At 45.5% G+C, this 17,818-nt stretch overlaps 1 protein-coding gene across 1 annotated transcript; it reads left to right on the forward strand.

Moving 5' to 3' along the window:
* The first annotated feature begins 8,537 nt into the window (after positions 1 to 8,537).
* On the forward strand, positions 8,538 to 12,989 carry LOC149367948 (uncharacterized). The gene is made up of 2 exons (XM_089568204.1): positions 8,538 to 8,690; positions 12,613 to 12,989. Exon 2 carries the CDS (start codon positions 12,619 to 12,621, stop codon positions 12,889 to 12,891), a length of 273 nt encoding a protein of 90 aa, XP_089424330.1. The 5' UTR covers positions 8,538 to 8,690; positions 12,613 to 12,618; the 3' UTR covers positions 12,892 to 12,989.
* The last annotated feature ends 4,829 nt before the right edge of the window (positions 12,990 to 17,818 follow it).

Consider the following 17,818-nt stretch of genomic DNA (forward strand, 5'->3'; position numbering starts at 1 on the left):
TATATTACAGTGTTAGCATTTAGCAGTGAGCATTGCGAGCCTTTTCATATGAATGATCGTAGCAGGACTGAAGATTTTTTTTTGGCCAGGTGTCACTCTTGCCGCAAAAAAATACGCCTGCGAAAACAAAAACAGTAATCATCTCAGAAGAGAACTAGCGGTGAAAGAAGAAATGCACAGAACAGCACGAAGTATATTAGACATAAAAGAAATGCGGATGAAACTCTTTGGAAGCGAGGCAAGAAATTATGGCTAGAAAAAGTGCGCTGGAGCTAAAGTGCCTGAATTAGTCCGAAGTCAATAGCACAATACATTATGGGCGAAAATTTCAAGTATGCGTTTCAAAGGCTTTCCTCTGAAACATCGAAAACTACAAATGTACACGTTGGTATGCTCTGGTTGAACGCATTTTGAAGGCTGATACACTTCTAAATTTTGGTATGCTTGTGAAGATGCAAAATTTTGAAATAGAGTGGCAGTCCACAGTTCTTGTTATCGGCAGTGAGGAATTTTAATGGAGAAAGCAATGCTCTTAAAGCATTTTCGCACTTTACTGAGTGAAGTACTGTCTATTGCTCGAAGACATTTCTGTTAAAATTTGTCGAAGGCAAAGCTGCCCGACGAGGGGCGCGCTGTGCTAGGTATTTAGACGAATAGGTTGTGGAGCAAAAGATTGTGTTGCATAACGCGGAAAGTTCAATACACAAGGGATGACCACGGGAGGAGAACTACTTCTAGCGCTGTGAAGCACGCCAGCTCTTCCAGAAACCCGTCGGCATAGCCAGGGGGGGGGGGGGGGGGGGGACAAATCATGGAATCTATAACCTGAAATATTTAACTCGAACGAAGCATAAAACAGCAGCTCCATCGAAAAGCGTGCCAAGGGCACAGGATCATCAACTTTCTTCTTTTTTTTGGCGGAGTACACTGCATGCCAGTGCAGGTGGTGGCCAGCTGCAGCCCAGTCGAATAACCCTCGTTCGTTATTCATGGCGCAGAAGAGGAGAAGAAGAAGAAAACAACATCGTCTGTCCTGACAATCACTCTGAGGGATCTTTATTTATTCCGGCCATCAATTCACTGAACGCGGAGAAGCGTGCACGGCAAGCTTTATAACCATGCACAGCGCGAAACACACAACCTAGTAACTTTGCAACGACACACCAAATATATTCTCTCGCAGTTCACCGATGAGTTAGAGGAGGGAGCAGATAGATAGATAGATACATAGAGAGGGAAAGGCAAGGCGCACTGATGAATAAAAGTTGTTGAGCTAGTTGGGGTCATTTAAGTAACTGCTGCTCGTCTGCAGTGAGAGCTCATTGGTGTGTGCGTGTGCCTGCGTGTGCCTTAAGTGTTTCTCCGCCGTCTTTGTCGCCTTCGCGCAGCAGTGGTCGAGCGCAGAATAAAAAAAGACGACTCCAAAACTGTATATACTAACATTGAAGCCTCATAAGTCCCTCCTTGAGAGTGGCCAATGCACTCGCTTCTACATAATCTTCCCCTGTGTTCTGTTTAACGTAGGAATAGCCCTAATCACTGTTGCGAAATGTCAAGGAGGAAAAGTAACTAAAATGCTACGTACAATTAGCCAAAAAGTAGTTAAGACAACTGTAAAAAGGTTTAAAAGTCGCAATTTTTTCAAGTGCTGTTAAATGCATTTCAGTCTCTTGAACTTTGAGTAAAGCTGCCATATTTTAAACGTTTTAATGTGGCACCAGTTGTGCTATTGCATCCACAAAAAGGGAAACAAATTCTCAGGTTTTGATTTTTTTGCGGTCAACTGTGCCCAGACATTTATGAACGACAGTAGTGGACAAAGTGGTCCTCGTTTTCAATCAGATATTGTATTACAGAGCCATTTCTTCGCCAGAGTCGACGCACATGCGTTCGCAACAGACGACGAGGTGCGAGCGCATTCCTGCTTCGTGAGCATGGTGAAATAAAGTTTCTCAGTATTAGTTGGAGGCAAGGCTGGCGTGGCCGTGCGTACGAGGTTCCTAAGGAACACTTCTTCCACTGTGAGAATGAAGGGAAGACGACGTTTCGTATTTGGCTTGGCTTGTGCTCGGCCGAAAACATGGATTCCGCCGCGAATGCGGTAGCTTTACCGCGATGACTTCCTCTGAGCTGAGAATAAATTATTTCAAAAGGGCGTTTTTCGCTTCTTCAATAAATTCAAAGCAAGTAAATGTTTGTTCTACGCTGGTACGAAAACTTTCATAGATTATCTTCGGGGTTTACATCGATGGTGAATTTTTATTGCGCTAGGGCATCTGAAGCAAATAGTGCCATGCAAAAGGTGTTTTCTCTCTAGTGAAAGCGGGGTCAAAAGACCGTTTTCCGATGCATTTCAATCTAAAGAAGCCGGGAATGAGGTAACTGTATCAGCTGTGAGTACTCGGCGGCACTGCGGATCGAACGCGGCACCACTCGCATGCCTGCCCGTTGCTCAAAGTAATAGGACACCGCTGCAGTGCTGAAGTTTGCCTCGAAAAGAGGAGACGTATTGTAACCGCTGAATCCAAGCTTTAAACCCAACTACAGCGAAGTGAAATAGGAAACCTCATTTACGTGCATTCCTGCACTCGTCCATGGTGAATTAAGTGCAGCGCCAGCAGCTTTCTGTCTAGTTCATATTGATAAACCCAATGCATGGCGTCAGTGAGCCTACCTGAACGAAATCGAACCGAAACTCTTGGCGGAATTGTTGCAAGTACACTGAGGCTAATGTTCTCTTGATCTGCCATGCACGCGGTTATTAGGAGGAAAGCAAATAAAAATTGTCTTTGACCACGTCGCGGGCTTCTTTGAAAAAAATTATTACCTTTTGGGGCCCTTTCTGTTGGTGGTGGAGGCGGTGTAAATGTGTCGTCAGGATGAGCTTTACAGCGGCATCACTGATTTAAATGATTCCGTCTTTACCGCTGACCTGGCTTGTAGCATTCCGCACTTTTTACTTGCTGGCATGTACCTTGTTTAATTTCCTTTCTCCTCTGTATGTCCTGTGTCGATCCTGCTGATCATGTCGCGGCCCACATTTAAGCAAATTAAAAAAAAACCAGTCTCAAAATACGAGGGACAAGAGAAGTAGTGTACACGCCACAACGACTGGACTATCAACTGAAATTTATTAGAAAATACATAGTCCCAGCAAGGCCAGCATAGCATGCGCAAGAGCAGCGTCACAAATCGCAGAAAAAAGGAGACAAGAAATCACATCTACCATGATCGACCCAAAAAAGCGAATTCTTTCTCGAGTAAGCGCACCGAGGTTGTGCTAATACAATCACGGCCTGACAAACTGATATGGTACGCTTCCAAGATTTCTCGCTCTTGTTTTCCCTTGCCTCTACCAAGAATCGTGACATTGCTGAACAATGGATAACACCCACATTCATTGCAATGGCGAGGCAAGTTTGCACCGGCATCGGACCCCAGGGAGGAGTGGTGCTCACGCAGCCGGTCATTAATACACCGGCCAGTTTGGCGTACGTATAGTCTCTCGCATGTGAGGGGGAACTTGTAAACGACCTGTCCGACACTCGCCGTGAAACGGTTCTCGTGCTGCGTTGTGCAAACGCGGTTCCTTTCCCTGCCTCGAGAAATGCGCTAGCACAGACCCGAAAGCTTGCAAGGAGCAGAAAACACCACACTCACTCCCTGCTTGGCCGAAACTTTTTTGATGTTATGGCTCACTTTATGCACGTACGGCATGACCTCGAATTTCTTTCGTTCAGTTGCCCCACGTCAGCCCGTTTCGTGCGTCCCTTCTTAAGGTTCTGAAGCAGCGATTCAGCCACTGCCTTCAAAGGGGTTCAGGGAACCCCGCGGCTTCCAAACCTGTGCATTGATTGTCAAGGCTGCTCCTGATAGCGTGGTAACAGCTTTTTTCGAGTGCATTTCGGAAGCAATTTATCACAATTCCTCTCTTTACAATCTAAGACTGTGCAGAACCGAAAGGTAACAAAGCTTTCTTGTTTTTTAGGCAAAAACATCCAGCATAAATGGCCATCATCAATGAATTTTAGTTGCAGTCCTAGGAACGTGATAGAATGATTACTAGGGAGTTCATGAGAAAAATTGAGAGAGCATGAAGAAGCTTTAAAGGAAGTCAAAATATCGTCTACTGCTGCGGGCAGAGTGCCAATAGGTAAAAGCTCTAAAAGTGCTAAAAAATCGTCCTCGTACCTAAAAATGTTGCACACACGCTTGTCATGATTTAAGCAGCCAGCGCGACGAGATCGAAAACGCACCCGCTAGCGCTGCGGAAAGTATAAGATCGGGGGAAAATCCACCGATTACAACCGCAGAGTAAGTATCCTTGTACATTTTAGCAGACGTCCTCTCCTCTTCGCGGGAAAGCGGCAGCGTCCGGACGGAGAAGAAACTACTTGTGTTTGAGCAGAATTCCTCGCCGCCTCACAAATAAAGAAGTACATGAAAACGAACAAAGCGATGAATATAAGCAGACTGGCGGCTGGGCGAGGAAGCAAGAACCATACGGCTAGTCAGAGAAGATCGGAAAAGAAAGCCAGGGCAGTGTTGTCTCTGGCGGTGCACGGTGAAGAAACGAAGAAATAGGATTACGAAAGACAGGAAATAGAAGGAGGGAGATATTTAGCATACCCACCTTAATGCCTGAAGATAGTAGGAAAACGAATGTCTGTTCCCCCCACTTTTAAAATAATTCATTGTTTCTCTCCAGGCGTGGCATTGTTTCTTGTTCTGGTTTGAACCTTCCTGCCACACACTAGACGGCGCTATATGTTTAACAGTAGGCTTATCGCCATTAGGAAGTATTTGCCCTCACCAGAACTGCTGAACATATAAGTTACTCATTCTTAAAATTGGCCCGATTAAAACTATAACTAGCAAAAAGAGCTAAATTCGAACTTACATTTTGGATAAAGAGTCAAGTTCGCTACTGGTGGCAGAAGGTAATTCTTGGTTGCTAGTCTTTTCCAGAAGTACCTAAACCTAGCTACAAAACAGCTAAACTGACAACCGTGGTCCTAATGGCACTGTAACTCCAGCGATAGTTCACTGTAAGTTTCTTGAAGAAAATTCGAACCGAGCACTTGTGAATACCCACTCAGTGCATTATTTTATTGCGCGCAGGTATCGCCTTCTGCAACGTGACGCTGGACAGAGAAAAATCATTGAATTCACGGAGCGTACGCCTGAGAGACAGCAGCATAGCTTTCCAGCATGGCTCCTGCCAAGCAGTAGATTAAAATCTAACGCTCTTCCTACTTAGCGTTTCCTTTATGTCACGTGTCCAACGACAGCCAAAAAGAATTCCTTTGATTTGTCTCGTCTGTTAGCTATTCTTTTTCGCTTTATGTGGAACCTTACGGAGAATCAAGTGGGACGGATGACCTGGACCCAGGAAGAAGAAACGAAAGGCGGTGGAGCACTATAACAAACTAGCTGTAGTTAAAATATTTGAGAAGTACACGATGCTGTTCTAGATAAAACGACTTGAAGCATGTGTAAAGGGCGTAAAGGATTGCTGTTCCAGATAAAATACGTGGAAGAGATGTTTTAGCTGGAGCTTACGTAGAACAGATCAAGTCTATATGAGACCGCTAGATCGGATCTGCATATGGAACCGGCACTGACAGCGTGCGAGCCACGATCAAGCGTTTGATAGGACATCTCCAGTGTGTTCAGTTTGGAAACAAATTGCGTTTATTCTCTGGAGACTGCAGCCTTCACTGGAGACTGCAGACTGCAGCCTTCACAAGAACGAGCTAACCAGTACCTGCATCCTCACTGCGGATGATGTTCCTATTTGGTAGAACACCTGAATAGTGGCCGTTTTGAGCACTTAAGAAGTTTTAATTCGAACAAATTGGTAATCGGGCAGAGCAATTGGCATACCAACAGAGCAATTTTTGGTTGCTTTCAACCCAGCCTGGATCGCTTACCGCACTGCGAAATTCGTTTTACAAAATACAGTGACTATTTATGGCTTTCTTGGGATGGCGTTGCGCACACGAACAAACATACACAGGAAGAGGCAGAAGACAGAAAGAGCGCTCTTCCTGTCTTCTGCCTCTTCCTGTGTATGTTTGTTCGTGTGCGCAACGCCATCCCAAGAAAGCTGTGCACCAACTCGCCCAGCAAGAAGTTCTTCTACATTATTTATGGCTCTGTTCTACGAATAGATTCCTTCGCTGCATTCATGCGAACGTTAGTAAAGATCCCCAGAAATGCTTAAAAACTTCGACCTCTTTTCTACTAGCTTCCGTGGTATGGAAGCGATATGTTACGCTAGAATAAATTGTGCTACGTTTCGATCGCATGTACAGAAGTCCAGAGACTTGTATATAGCGTTTGAACAGCGCACTTAGTTCTGCGTTTGTGAGATTAGTCGCTCACCACCGGACTTGATATAATTTCTCGAGAAAGAAGCGAACCATGGCCTATGCGAATGTGCATGGATAACCAGGTGCTGCTTCAGGCCCTATGCCGCAGGTAGAGGATACCAGTGCACTCGCCAGTGCGCGCCATTAGAGCTATTTAAACAAGTGTGTGGACGACTCTACGTAGCCTATAATCTTTGTACAGCAGCGTGTATGTAACATGAAGGCTAAAACGATGATCAGAGCCCTTGAGAACTTCTATGCGTGTGTTCAACAATTTTAAAATAATGTCACCTCCAAAACAGACACAGGGACGACTAATCCCATTACGTGTTGGCAGTGCGACAGCGATCAAAGCTGTTAACGCCTTTGCGGGAAATGACTGGTCGGGCTTGTGAGACCCAGGCTCCTTTTCCCGTCCACCATCTGCCACCTGCCAAGGATGGCAAATGGAGGTTTCACACTGACGAACCTAGCCTGATGACGTCATGCCAATTGAGCCAATGGGCACTCTAAGCTCCGGTGATTGGATTTCTCCTCCAGCTTATTACCATTTTTCTCCAGGATGCCGGATGGCGCCGGGTTTTTAGGCCAGTGCAGGTTGTATGCTATCACATAATAACAATACCAGTAACGCACAATTTTAGCACATAGGAGGAATCGCATTTACACGTGTTAATATTCAGGAGAAATGATCTAGGTATTGCAACCTGTACAGAATCGGGTAGCCCCCTAAAGCGTCGAGCATATGAGCTGCAAAAAAATTTAAACGTTGAGCGGCATTGCATCGAAAAGCCAACGTATGTAAGACGCGTAGCTTGTTGGCCCAGTTGGTGCATGGCATGTAGAAAACCAGCGAAAAGGACGCATTCACAAGGAGGAGAAGTACACAGGACAACGCTGGAAACACAACTGAAAATTCTTTACTTCGCCAACATCAGAACAGGGCGCACATGCGCGAGAGCACCACAAATGCTATCAAAACAGCAAAACACAAAACTGATTAAGCGAGCGAAGAAACATGTGGCAACCTATGTCCCATTCATGAAAGTGTACTCTTTTGCCGTGAACCTGACAGAGCTATCGCTGACGCATTCAGTCCCTAACTGCTTGATTTTAAAAGCTTCTAAGATTTCTCGTTCTATCTGTGTGTAAGACGCACTTGGAGTTTTTCCAGTATCTGCTGTTGGATGCGTGAGTCGGGTGCGTTCCACGACAGCCGTGTTCGGTAAACGTTCCGTGGCGCCTATGAGCAGAGCGAGAACGAGCGCTAGGATGCGCCCAAGGCCGGCTATTTTTTATCACCCGCTAATGAGGCTTTCGTACCGTCGTGAATTTTAATACGCGTTGTTTTTGCGCGTTCTTCATATGAGAGCAACTTTTTCTTCAATCATCAAGCTGCACTACGAGTTTTCTGATACTGAAGTGTGCAGCGCTTTTAAAGTTTTGGACGCTGTGCGGAGCCACCAATAACTGATCTGTGGGAGATGAAGATTCTTTAGCGTGCGCTGAAGAGATATGCTTTAGCAGTGAGCCTGTCAAGACCACAGCGATGCGATGCACACGCACACAAAGCACTTTCACCCAACGTCGCAAAAACATATACGCGCTCGAGGATATTCAGAGGGTGCATTTCCTGCATTGTTAAAGCCTGCCGCCTCGAAGCGGCTATAGAAGCGGCTGCACTGCGCACGATGCAATGGCTGCAGCGCTTTTACGTAGCAGTACCTCTACAATGGCGACTTTTTCAGGACGAGGTTTTTGAATCACGGGTGAATACAACACGGTAACTTTGTGTAATGTGCGCACGCATTCATTGCCTGCCGTGAACGTCATAGGAAGAGCTTTCTGTTGCTGCAGGCTGACCGTCCCGTGGAAGGAACGGCGACGCACCGACATAATATCGGCGTCTCGTGGAAGAAGCGCATAATAACGGTCCTTATTTCAACTAGAGAAGACGGATCGCGAAAGGCTCTATTGCATGCTTACGATCGATTCTTTTCTGGATGCTCTTCATCGACCGACCATAATGATCGGTCTGCTTCGTCACGAAAAAAACAACCGCCGAACGAGAAGATACATTGAGCTGTTTGTCCAATACAGAGAGAAGGAATCCTGGACAGAAATCCCAATTACAGCAATATGGTGCATGCACGGTCACGTCTGTTGGGTCTCCAAGAGACGCCCACGTCGAAGTCTCTCGTCCAGCGGCCTTGGATTTTGCAAGTGGCGCACCTATGTCATGTCCCCTTCCGCCAACGGTATAAAATCTGTCGCAGTTTCGCTCATGGCAAGTTTCTAGCACGGTTTCCTCGGCAGGTGAGTCTCTGAACACTCCTCTGTGCGGCTTCACCGTTTGTAAAGCCTCTCTTAAAAGTTTATAGCTTAGGAGGGTTTGCTTTTGGGTCACACCTTGTGGCTCGTTATGCAGCGTATAGCTCCTTCACAGGTTAGCTCTTCCATGGAGGCTGCCGCTACTGGGCTAAAAGCAAACACTCTTGGTGCTAACTTTTGATGAAGGCTGTACGCGCTTTCTCGCGTTAAGGTTCTTTCCGTTGATAGTGGCGCTAGTGGAACAGGAATATCTGCGTAGCCACAAATGAAATGCCAATGACATGGCAATTTTTATGCACCCACTCCTGTAATAACCCTTTGACGTCGGCAGTGCATTGAAAATAAATACGCATACCCCCGTGTCAGTACCACTACGTACGAAATTACCCGCGAACGTACCATAATCCGTGTTTAGCAGGCCTAGTTCTGGTACTTTCGAACTATGCAGGTTAAGGCCGTGACAATTTGTGCTCCGCATGCAAATGGAAGAAATATGCTGAAAGGGACCTCTTCAGGCGCTCCTTCTGTGCCGCAGTTTGAATGAAAGATTTGAAACCATTGCTGATCTCGCGAATTTTTAACGAGCGCACGAGAATGAAACGAGGACTGAAAGAAGACACACACCACAAAGCGCCGGTGTGTGTCTTCTTTCAGTCCTCGTTTCATTCTCGTGCACTTGTTAAAAATTTTTGAGATGTGTTACCAACTAGCCCGCCAGTTCGTCCTGAGCAAATTGATCTCGCGAGAAAGAGGTGCATACTCTACAGAAGGCTTTACTTTAAGAAAAGAAAAAAACTGAAATTATTGGTCGCAATTGCTTTAGGCCAACCAGCGCGTCACGAAAGAGGCTCTTATGAATTAAAATTTCCTTCGTAGTTTTTCGCTTTGATACAGAACGCCTTAGACAGCCTCTCACAGATGTGACTATGAGAAAAAAGACAGCAGATGACATTTCCGACATTGTGCATGCTTTTTACACAGCCCTCAATATTTAACAAGGCTCTGACACGCGGCTGGAAGGCACGCAACCTACTGTGCATGCAGCGTTATAGGAACTTACTAAAAAAGTTCGCAGTAACATTAGGAGCACTACGTGGTCATTTCATTCTCTACTTGATCGAGTGAGCTGCCTTCAGTTTATTAGGCTGGTATCTTGCCAGTACGGTGTCTAGACACTTAGGGAGTCTTCGAACATTGGTGTTAGGAAAAACCGAGAAGGCTGTCGAAACAGTCACGGACATCTGTAGAGGGTTAAGCTGCTGTGCTTGGCTTTACTCTCACCGACACCTGCCTCCGCAGTCTGGATGGAAATATGTTATTGTTATTATTATTATTACAATTCAGCGAAAATAAGTATTACTAGACAGCTCTGATGTCGTATTATAAAGATATAATTTTGAAGCATCCGGGAGTCATAATATCTGTCCAATAGGAAGGTTATTACGATCGAAAGTACGGAAGTGCTCAGCAGACGGAGCAGAGCAGTCATATATAAAGTCAGCAACGCGGCTAAGTGAACCTCCTACTTTGTTCGCGGCTAAGTTATGAACGACGCCTAATCAGTGGCTCTGGATACAAAACAGACTGCCAAAAAAAAAAATGCAGCGCGGCGCTGTTACTGAACCGCTTCACCAAGTGGCGCACTGGCAGGTAAAACTAGCTGGCGAGAAGGAATTTAGGGAAGTCCTGTCAGTTTCTTTCGTTGTGCTCGGCATCTTCTTTGACCTCTTTTTCTTCTTACACATAAGGAGGAAAAGTTGCTGCCCTCGATGCGCGAAGAGAGCACAACGTTTGCCGCTTAAATGTTGCATCTACGGAAACCCTCTTATAGGCATTACTCTCGGTATGAGTCCCACATTTTATGCTCACTGGACGCACCAGTCGTGTACGCCTATGCTTCGTCAACGGCATCCGTGGACCGAAGAGGAGAGCACACTGATGCATACATGACCAATAATTACCATTCTAATAATAGGCAATAAGAAGACAGAAAAGTTTCTTGCTGCTTTTACTTTAAATTGCGCACAAACTGGCCCTTCCGCAATAATATAGTTATTATGGATTCGTGATAAAAAGAAGTAAGTCAAAAAGTCACCTGCACAGGTGGAATGCGATTCCGCGATGAATTAAAAATCCATATTATTACACCATTCCGCCAGCACCAACGGCCCTTCTTGCCTCATTTTCCGCTTGGTACGTTTTCTTAGTGATTATGTACTATTATTTTCGCTTGGATCAATTTTTGCGGCGTGCAGTAATTTTTTTCTCTTGCTTCTTTTAGTTCTATTTTGTGCTTTTTTCCTTTTTTTGCAGTATGTTCAAAAACATTAAACATGTTACCGCGCCTCCATTTATTTAATGCCTTCGGTGCCTTAAGGAGAAAATAAATGAAATGAAAGGGCCAAATCGTTTCATTGCTTCTAAATATTCTCGCACGAGTGGTAATTCTTTAATTAAGCCAAAGCTTGCACTCATCATCCTTGCAGTCGTTAAGAATGTTTTGTGCTTGAGTATTTTTCCCTGCATTTGTTTCTCGTAAGCATACTGCTAAACAAGCGCATTTTCCCCTTTCATCGTACATGTTTGTCAGGCGTTGATCATCCGGATGAAGTTGCAATCTTTGTTTGTGAAGCACATGGCGTTGTATCTACATTTTAAGGGCGGCAAAACCGGAACCAGCTTCGAATTTCTGTGACGCGTATTGAAGACAGGTCGCGTTAAAAGTCAATCATCCCCAAGATCATCCTCAGCTATGAGTGTGCTATAAAATTTTTGTTTCGTGTTGATACACTTAAAGAAGGAAAAAATATTATAGTTGCGTCTTGGCAGTATTCACCTGCGGTGAACAAATATTTAGAGATTAACGAAAACACTTGAAATAATTTGAGGGCAAGCCGGTGACCTATGAAGAGAAGAATCATAGGGTTTACGTTAAGAGATGTAAAGAGAGCAGAGAGCGTCGCAAAAGGAAAAAGGAACGGAGTTAGCATGTAGCAGCTTATATCAAGAAGATGTAACAGAGATGGGGCATGTAATGCGGAAAGGAGAGAACATAGTGTATTCCAAGAGAATGTAAATCTAGCACATAGCGGGAGAGAGTGAGGTCGACAGATTAGATAGGAAATTGGTATGAATATGTTCGCCGAAGAAGGCACACGATAAGGCTGCAGATCAACGGGAAAGACCTTTGACCTGCAGGCGACGTAGCTGGGCTGATCACGAAAATGAGATTCTTGACATTTACACTGCTGCATAATTTTGTTGCGTGTCCCTGTTTCTTCCTACAGAGTTTTATTTTGTGTTCATTTTACTTTTCTTTTTCTCTTTGCACCCACCCAGTTTATATGCCTCCTAGGTCCTGATAGTATTAGTAATATACGTAAATAAATAGTTGTATCCTTCAATATCATAGCAGATAAAACCGAGGTTCGCAAGTGATTTTCATGCAAATCGTCCCCTGAGGATATTCAGCACCGTACCCGTAACGGCTGCTATGCGGCTTTGGCCTTCGGCTGCTGATCGGAAGGTCGCGGCGGCCACAGTTCAATGGATGCGAAATGCCCGTGTGTTGTCTCATGTAACCGCACGTTAAAGAATCTCAGGTAGCCGAAAACTTCCTGGATTCCTCTACTACGTTTTCCCGAATGTCCATGTGGCATTCAAAACGTAAAGCCTTTCATACCAGGTATAAATTTCTGCACTACAGTGTATTTATGATGTCACTTTAAAGAGCGCAGGAGATAGTTTAAGGAGTAGATAATTATTACAGTGCGCTACAGTAAAATAACACGCATGCAATTATCATCTAAATACATTTTAAGTAAAGATCTTGTAATTACATCGCAAAGCCAAGCGCAATGAGGTCCGCAGTTGAAATAAAGCTGCTGGCGCTCTATTGACCTCGCAGGAAATCATGGACAAGCTGTACGTGACGTTTACCCTGCTGGTGATGGGCATGCTGTGGAGCCTGTCTTCGGCGCAATACGGAGGCGGTGGCGGAGGTTACGGAATGGGTGGAGGCTACGGATCCGGTGGAGGTTACGAATCGGGCGGAGGCTACGAATCGGGCGGTTACGGTGGTGTGGAGCCTATGAACAAATATGGCGGTTACGGAGTCAACCTTCAGCCCATGAAGCCCTACGGTGGGGGCGGGGGATACAAGCCCGTACCGAATCTCTACGGATAGTTGCCATCTGCTACTGCGGAAACACATTGGAAGCTGTGCAATGTTTTTATATGACCGATAATAAAATGAGGAGGAGACGTGCAGCCAACAAAATAAAAGATGTGAAAGAGTGCAGCCATGTTTGCACTGGCGAGCTTAGACGCCAGGCAATCAGCGGGTACGTAATTGCACAGACAGCACTGACTGGTACGCTGCCTGCTGAGTACGACCAGCCTCTCCGAGTGTTAAATCTAAGCATCCGGTAACCCAGTGGCGGAAGTCAGATAACAAATCATGCACATATTCTGTTTGCTGCTGCCCTTACCTCAGCGAGGCTCAGCAGCTAGTGGTGGGTGTCAAAAGACTGAGGTCCTGGTCTTCATCATGTGCTCCATCATTAAGTAAACAGCACATACTGAGACAGGTAGAAGTCAAAGAGGACTAACACACGCTGCTTTGCTATCAAATGGCGCCAACTAACCCATCATTCGATGTTTTAATCATCGGTTGACGAAGCTGTCATTAGTGCTCTGCCGCTGTTACACGGACGGGATAGCACACTGTATATCCAAAGGCTAACGCGTTCACTAATGTGTCGCCGTTAAAAACTTCCTCATAAAGCCTCCTTGGTCGGTGACACAAGCGCGGTGTTGCATTTCCGACTGGGGTCTCGTCTTCACGTAAAACCGATTTTCTGTGGTTGCCGCTCAGCAGAACGGCTTCTAGGAGCCGTTTTAGTGGAATAGCAATACCATGCGCAGAATTTTGGGCATACGCAAATGCATCCTTAAAGCCCCTGAGGCACGACGAGTTGCAACGAAGTTCCACAATGTCGTACAACAGAGGAGAGCTTGACACTGAAATAGATGCGCATCTGCTCTCGTGGCCACTTCTAGCCCAAAGCTGCCTTATTTCACCTATGTGCTCAGAATCACTTGGATGCGGTGCCGCCTCGAGTTCAGCAGTTGCTCTATATTAATTTTGCTTGTTATAGTGAACAGCTTCATATAGAGAGGACAACATCCTCGCAGTGCGCGCCGCGAAGGGATCAGCCGTTGGCGTTTCGAGCGCCGTCTGCTAGTGTGGTCCGGTAGAAGGGGAACTGCGGCCAGCGCAGGTGGTCGCAACCAGTACAGGGGCCTTTCCATACTGCGACTTGTCACTTTATTACATGCAGCGGGGAAGTCGACTGGCCCTTCTCAATCTACATCTGCCTGGCATTTCAGCGGAATGCCTTCCCCTGCATGGAGCATTTTCCCCGTCTTTATGAATCTTACACTCCAGGAAGTTGTTACGATATGCTACTGGACATCAATGTAAACGCCGCTTGTGATACTCCTGATGATGCAAATGATTTTATCGGTCCTTACGCTATTCAGAGCCATGTTAAGAGCATCATCGAAGCGAGTTCTAACGCCCCCACTCGCGTGTGGTAACCGCATGAGAGCCCATGAGGAGAAACAGAGGAATGAGGCAATACCGACCGGTCTTTGGTGCAATTAAGACGAGAAAGCGAGCTGCGGGTTTGTTGTTGTCAGGCACTGATAGGTGAACTCCCACTCCCTAACTGTGGCTGGGGTGCTAACAGCTATGTTTAGTATGATTTAGTATCTACTCTGTGGGTTTGAGGACACAGAGATGTTAGCAATGCGAGACCGTTATTAATCTGATTGCTTAAATATTGCGTTTCCTGCAAATCCCTTGACCTGGTGATAGCACGTTTGGAGGAGCAACGAAAGGAAAATTTTTTTTATGAGATCTAGGGCTCGCCAGATGCATCAGCAACACAAGGATTCACAAAAGTCAGATTCATTTTTTATGGCCCTTCAGTGCACTTTTTTTTCTTCTTCGCACTTGCACGCATACTTTCTAAATTGTATTTTGATGTAACTTGGTTTTGTTTGCCTCTGCTTGTATGAGACGTTCATAACTTAACAGCCCGGCCGGCAAGCCCGCAGTTCCTGAACAGCAAACGCGCAGACATGGTCCGCGCTTGTTTACACCTTTTCACGCACCTTCACACATCTTTTCACAGGAGGTACATCTCGTAAAATGGATACGGCAACAAAAGATGGGAAACAGACATTCTGATTCGTAGGTGGCCATCAATGGCATCACTAAAATTGCCGTGCGATTAACACCACAGTGGTGAGCACAGTGGGAAATCCAAAATATGCCGGCTTAATCGTCTCAGAATAAGGCGGAGGGGACGTCAGTCGTGGAGTGCAAAATAATTTATTTTGAGGTACAGATCTTAGCAAAGAAAAGCTTGGTGAGGGAAAAAGTTGCAAGAATGAATGCATCACACTGCACTTTCACATATTCCTTCAAGCCGTGGGAGTGAAAGCATTGCTTTCAGCTGTAAACAGTCATCAACTGGCTTCCGAATGCCTCCTTGAAGAACCTTTTGCAAGTGAACAGATCGGAAATAGTTGAATAAACGCTTTTACTTCGAGACAGAACTGATAAACGGACAGTACGCAAGACGCATAACTGGTTGTAACAGCACCGGTTCTGATGGATATAATTTTTAATGGATTTATTGGAACGTGCAAATTGGACGGTGGCCCTATTGCGGGAGTGCACCACTAGTGCTAACGTTGACCGAGCAAAATGTTGGCTTTTGAGACTCGAACATCGGGAGGAGGTCGGCGAAGCAAAGACGGTGATAGAAGAAAGCAGGTTTTCCGATGGCTGCCTCCACGTGTATAAACGGTTGCCTCGTCGGCGCCGGTGTTCCGACACCTGCTAACCCTCCTACTGAAAACGCGTAGTTCGTTCAGTTTTGATTGTACACTAGTAATAAGAAACCTGTCTTCTTGCGAAGCGTAAGAACATAGGCAAGCAGATAAAATAAAAGGGGGGGGGGGGGGTGATAAAAGACAACATAGAGGGAGGGAGGCCGAAACCGTTTACAACCTATATGCAATCAAACACGCGCAGACGCTCGCACACGCAGGTGAAAAAAGTAAAAACTGCACGCGTACAAACGCCCTCCGTCTGTCCTACATATGAGTGTTCACGGCTAAAATATATAGACAGAGTACGCAAGCACCACCCACTAAAACGCTTTGGCGTGTAACGGCGGATTCAGAAAATGAGCATTCTTTCTATCCTAAAAAACTCCGGGCTCAAGGTAAAAGAACGACCATCCTGACCGGTCTGCTTAAACAGTCTTCTGCTACGTACGACGAAAAGAGAGCCACAAAGCTAGTAAATGCACATTAACGCATTGACAGAGTTTGCTGCAAGAACTTTGCATTGAAGGCTTGAGTCTCACTAAAACCTGTACAATTTCAGGTTTTAGTGAGATTGTGTATGGGAACGTAGCGCAGCTGTAAGCGTGAACTAACGTACTTGATTGAAATACTCGGTTTCACTGCAGGTTTAGAGCTCTTTGGATCAGCAGTATTTCTCGCACAATTGTGTACTCGATTTTTTCGCAGCCAGAAACACCAGCTGAAGTTTCACTGCTGCTGTGTAATGCAAACTCCTTCAAACCACAAGTAGATCGGGCAAAACGGGTTCAGGAGTTGGCATCTGAAATGGGTAGATTAAAACCGAAATGATAACAAAAACACGGAGCCGAGACTGAGTAGGCATTTATATTGGGACCACTTTCAGTTTTAACAACAATGCTTTGCGCCAAAACGCTGATAAGTATGCTAATCCAAAAACGCCAAATTAACAACAGCGGTATAATAATGACATGAAAATACGTCTAGACGGAAAGCAACTTCTAGTGACTTTTATTCGCATGTTTTGAGGTTTCTACATATCTTTTTACTATTCTCGCCTCCGATTCTGAAGTGCACTTAATTACACTTCTCGTGGACAGATGAAAGTGCATGGCCTGTAGCTTCTGCTTTAGAACATTCTACAACAGAATGCCCTTCCTTTCTTTAATGCCCTCAGTGCTACGGGGATAGAGCTTCTGCTGCACAACTCACGGCTGCGTGCTAAATCTGTTTTCGCCTTTTCTGTTTAGTGTCTTGGCTCATTAGGCGACGCAAGTAAAATCTTATTCGAGTCTCCAGCCATACTAATAATAAGGGCTGCCAGTATTTTACTCCCGCGTTTTCCTGTTATTGCAAAAGGACAGAATCATTTTCTTGCCTCAGCGTACATCCTGATCGAGCTCACTCTGCGTCAACACATATCAACAGGTAGGAGGCGTAAAGTGAAGGCACGCACTCATGAGTGCGATTCATTAGTGGTCTGGGGAGGGCATTTTGCAAGCGCAGTAATGATGGGGCATCCTTAGCGCCTAGAAGCCAGATACATTTTGTTCATAGGGGCCCGTAATCGGCGGCTGCTATTGCACTTTGACGCGACTCTCGTAACGTGTTATTACGCGGTTATGCCGCTGACAAGCCATTTGTTAAACACAGGCATTTCGGCGGCACAAGTACCGGTTGAAAGAAGGTATTCACCCTCTTAATTATGGAAGGTTTCTTCAATTACGGCCCCAGCACGCTTTTCATACAAGGTTCTCTCGTGATTGACTGACCTGCCATCATCGGCAGGGCTCCTAGCCGGCGATCAGAGTAACGCATGGGCCTGGCGTGGAAAATAAATGAGACACACCACACGCATGGTTCAGCAACTTTGTATCTTCAGTGATTGACAAACTTCAAGTCAGCGGGCACTGGTGCTACGTTTTCTCAGTGTCGACACGGAAGAAATTTCCAGAAAAGCAAAGAGACAAGACACCTGCAAAGCCCAATATGAAACCGGACTGATTCCGCGAGAGAACATTGATTTGGAGTCACACAAAGAAAATTTGCAGCGCCGTATGTTTAACGTATCTGCGAGTCTCTGAAGGATTACAGCGGCGCAAGAAAACAACGACGAGAGCATGCAATAGAAAGGACGAATGCCAACTACCAACTGATGTCTGATTTATTAGCTCGAAAAACTGCTTACAACAACAAGAAAGTAGACATAA

The sequence above is a fragment of the Amblyomma mixtum genome, chromosome 1, assembly GCF_055824585.1.
Source record: "Amblyomma mixtum isolate Tamu chromosome 1, ASM5582458v1, whole genome shotgun sequence".
Lineage (NCBI taxonomy): Eukaryota > Metazoa > Arthropoda > Arachnida > Ixodida > Ixodidae > Amblyomma > Amblyomma mixtum.

Excerpts from the sequence above, each read along its gene's own strand:
- LOC149367948 (XM_089568204.1), top strand. The coding sequence starts at position 12,619 with ATGGACAAGCTGTACGTGACGTTTACCCTGCTGGTGATGGGCATGCTG.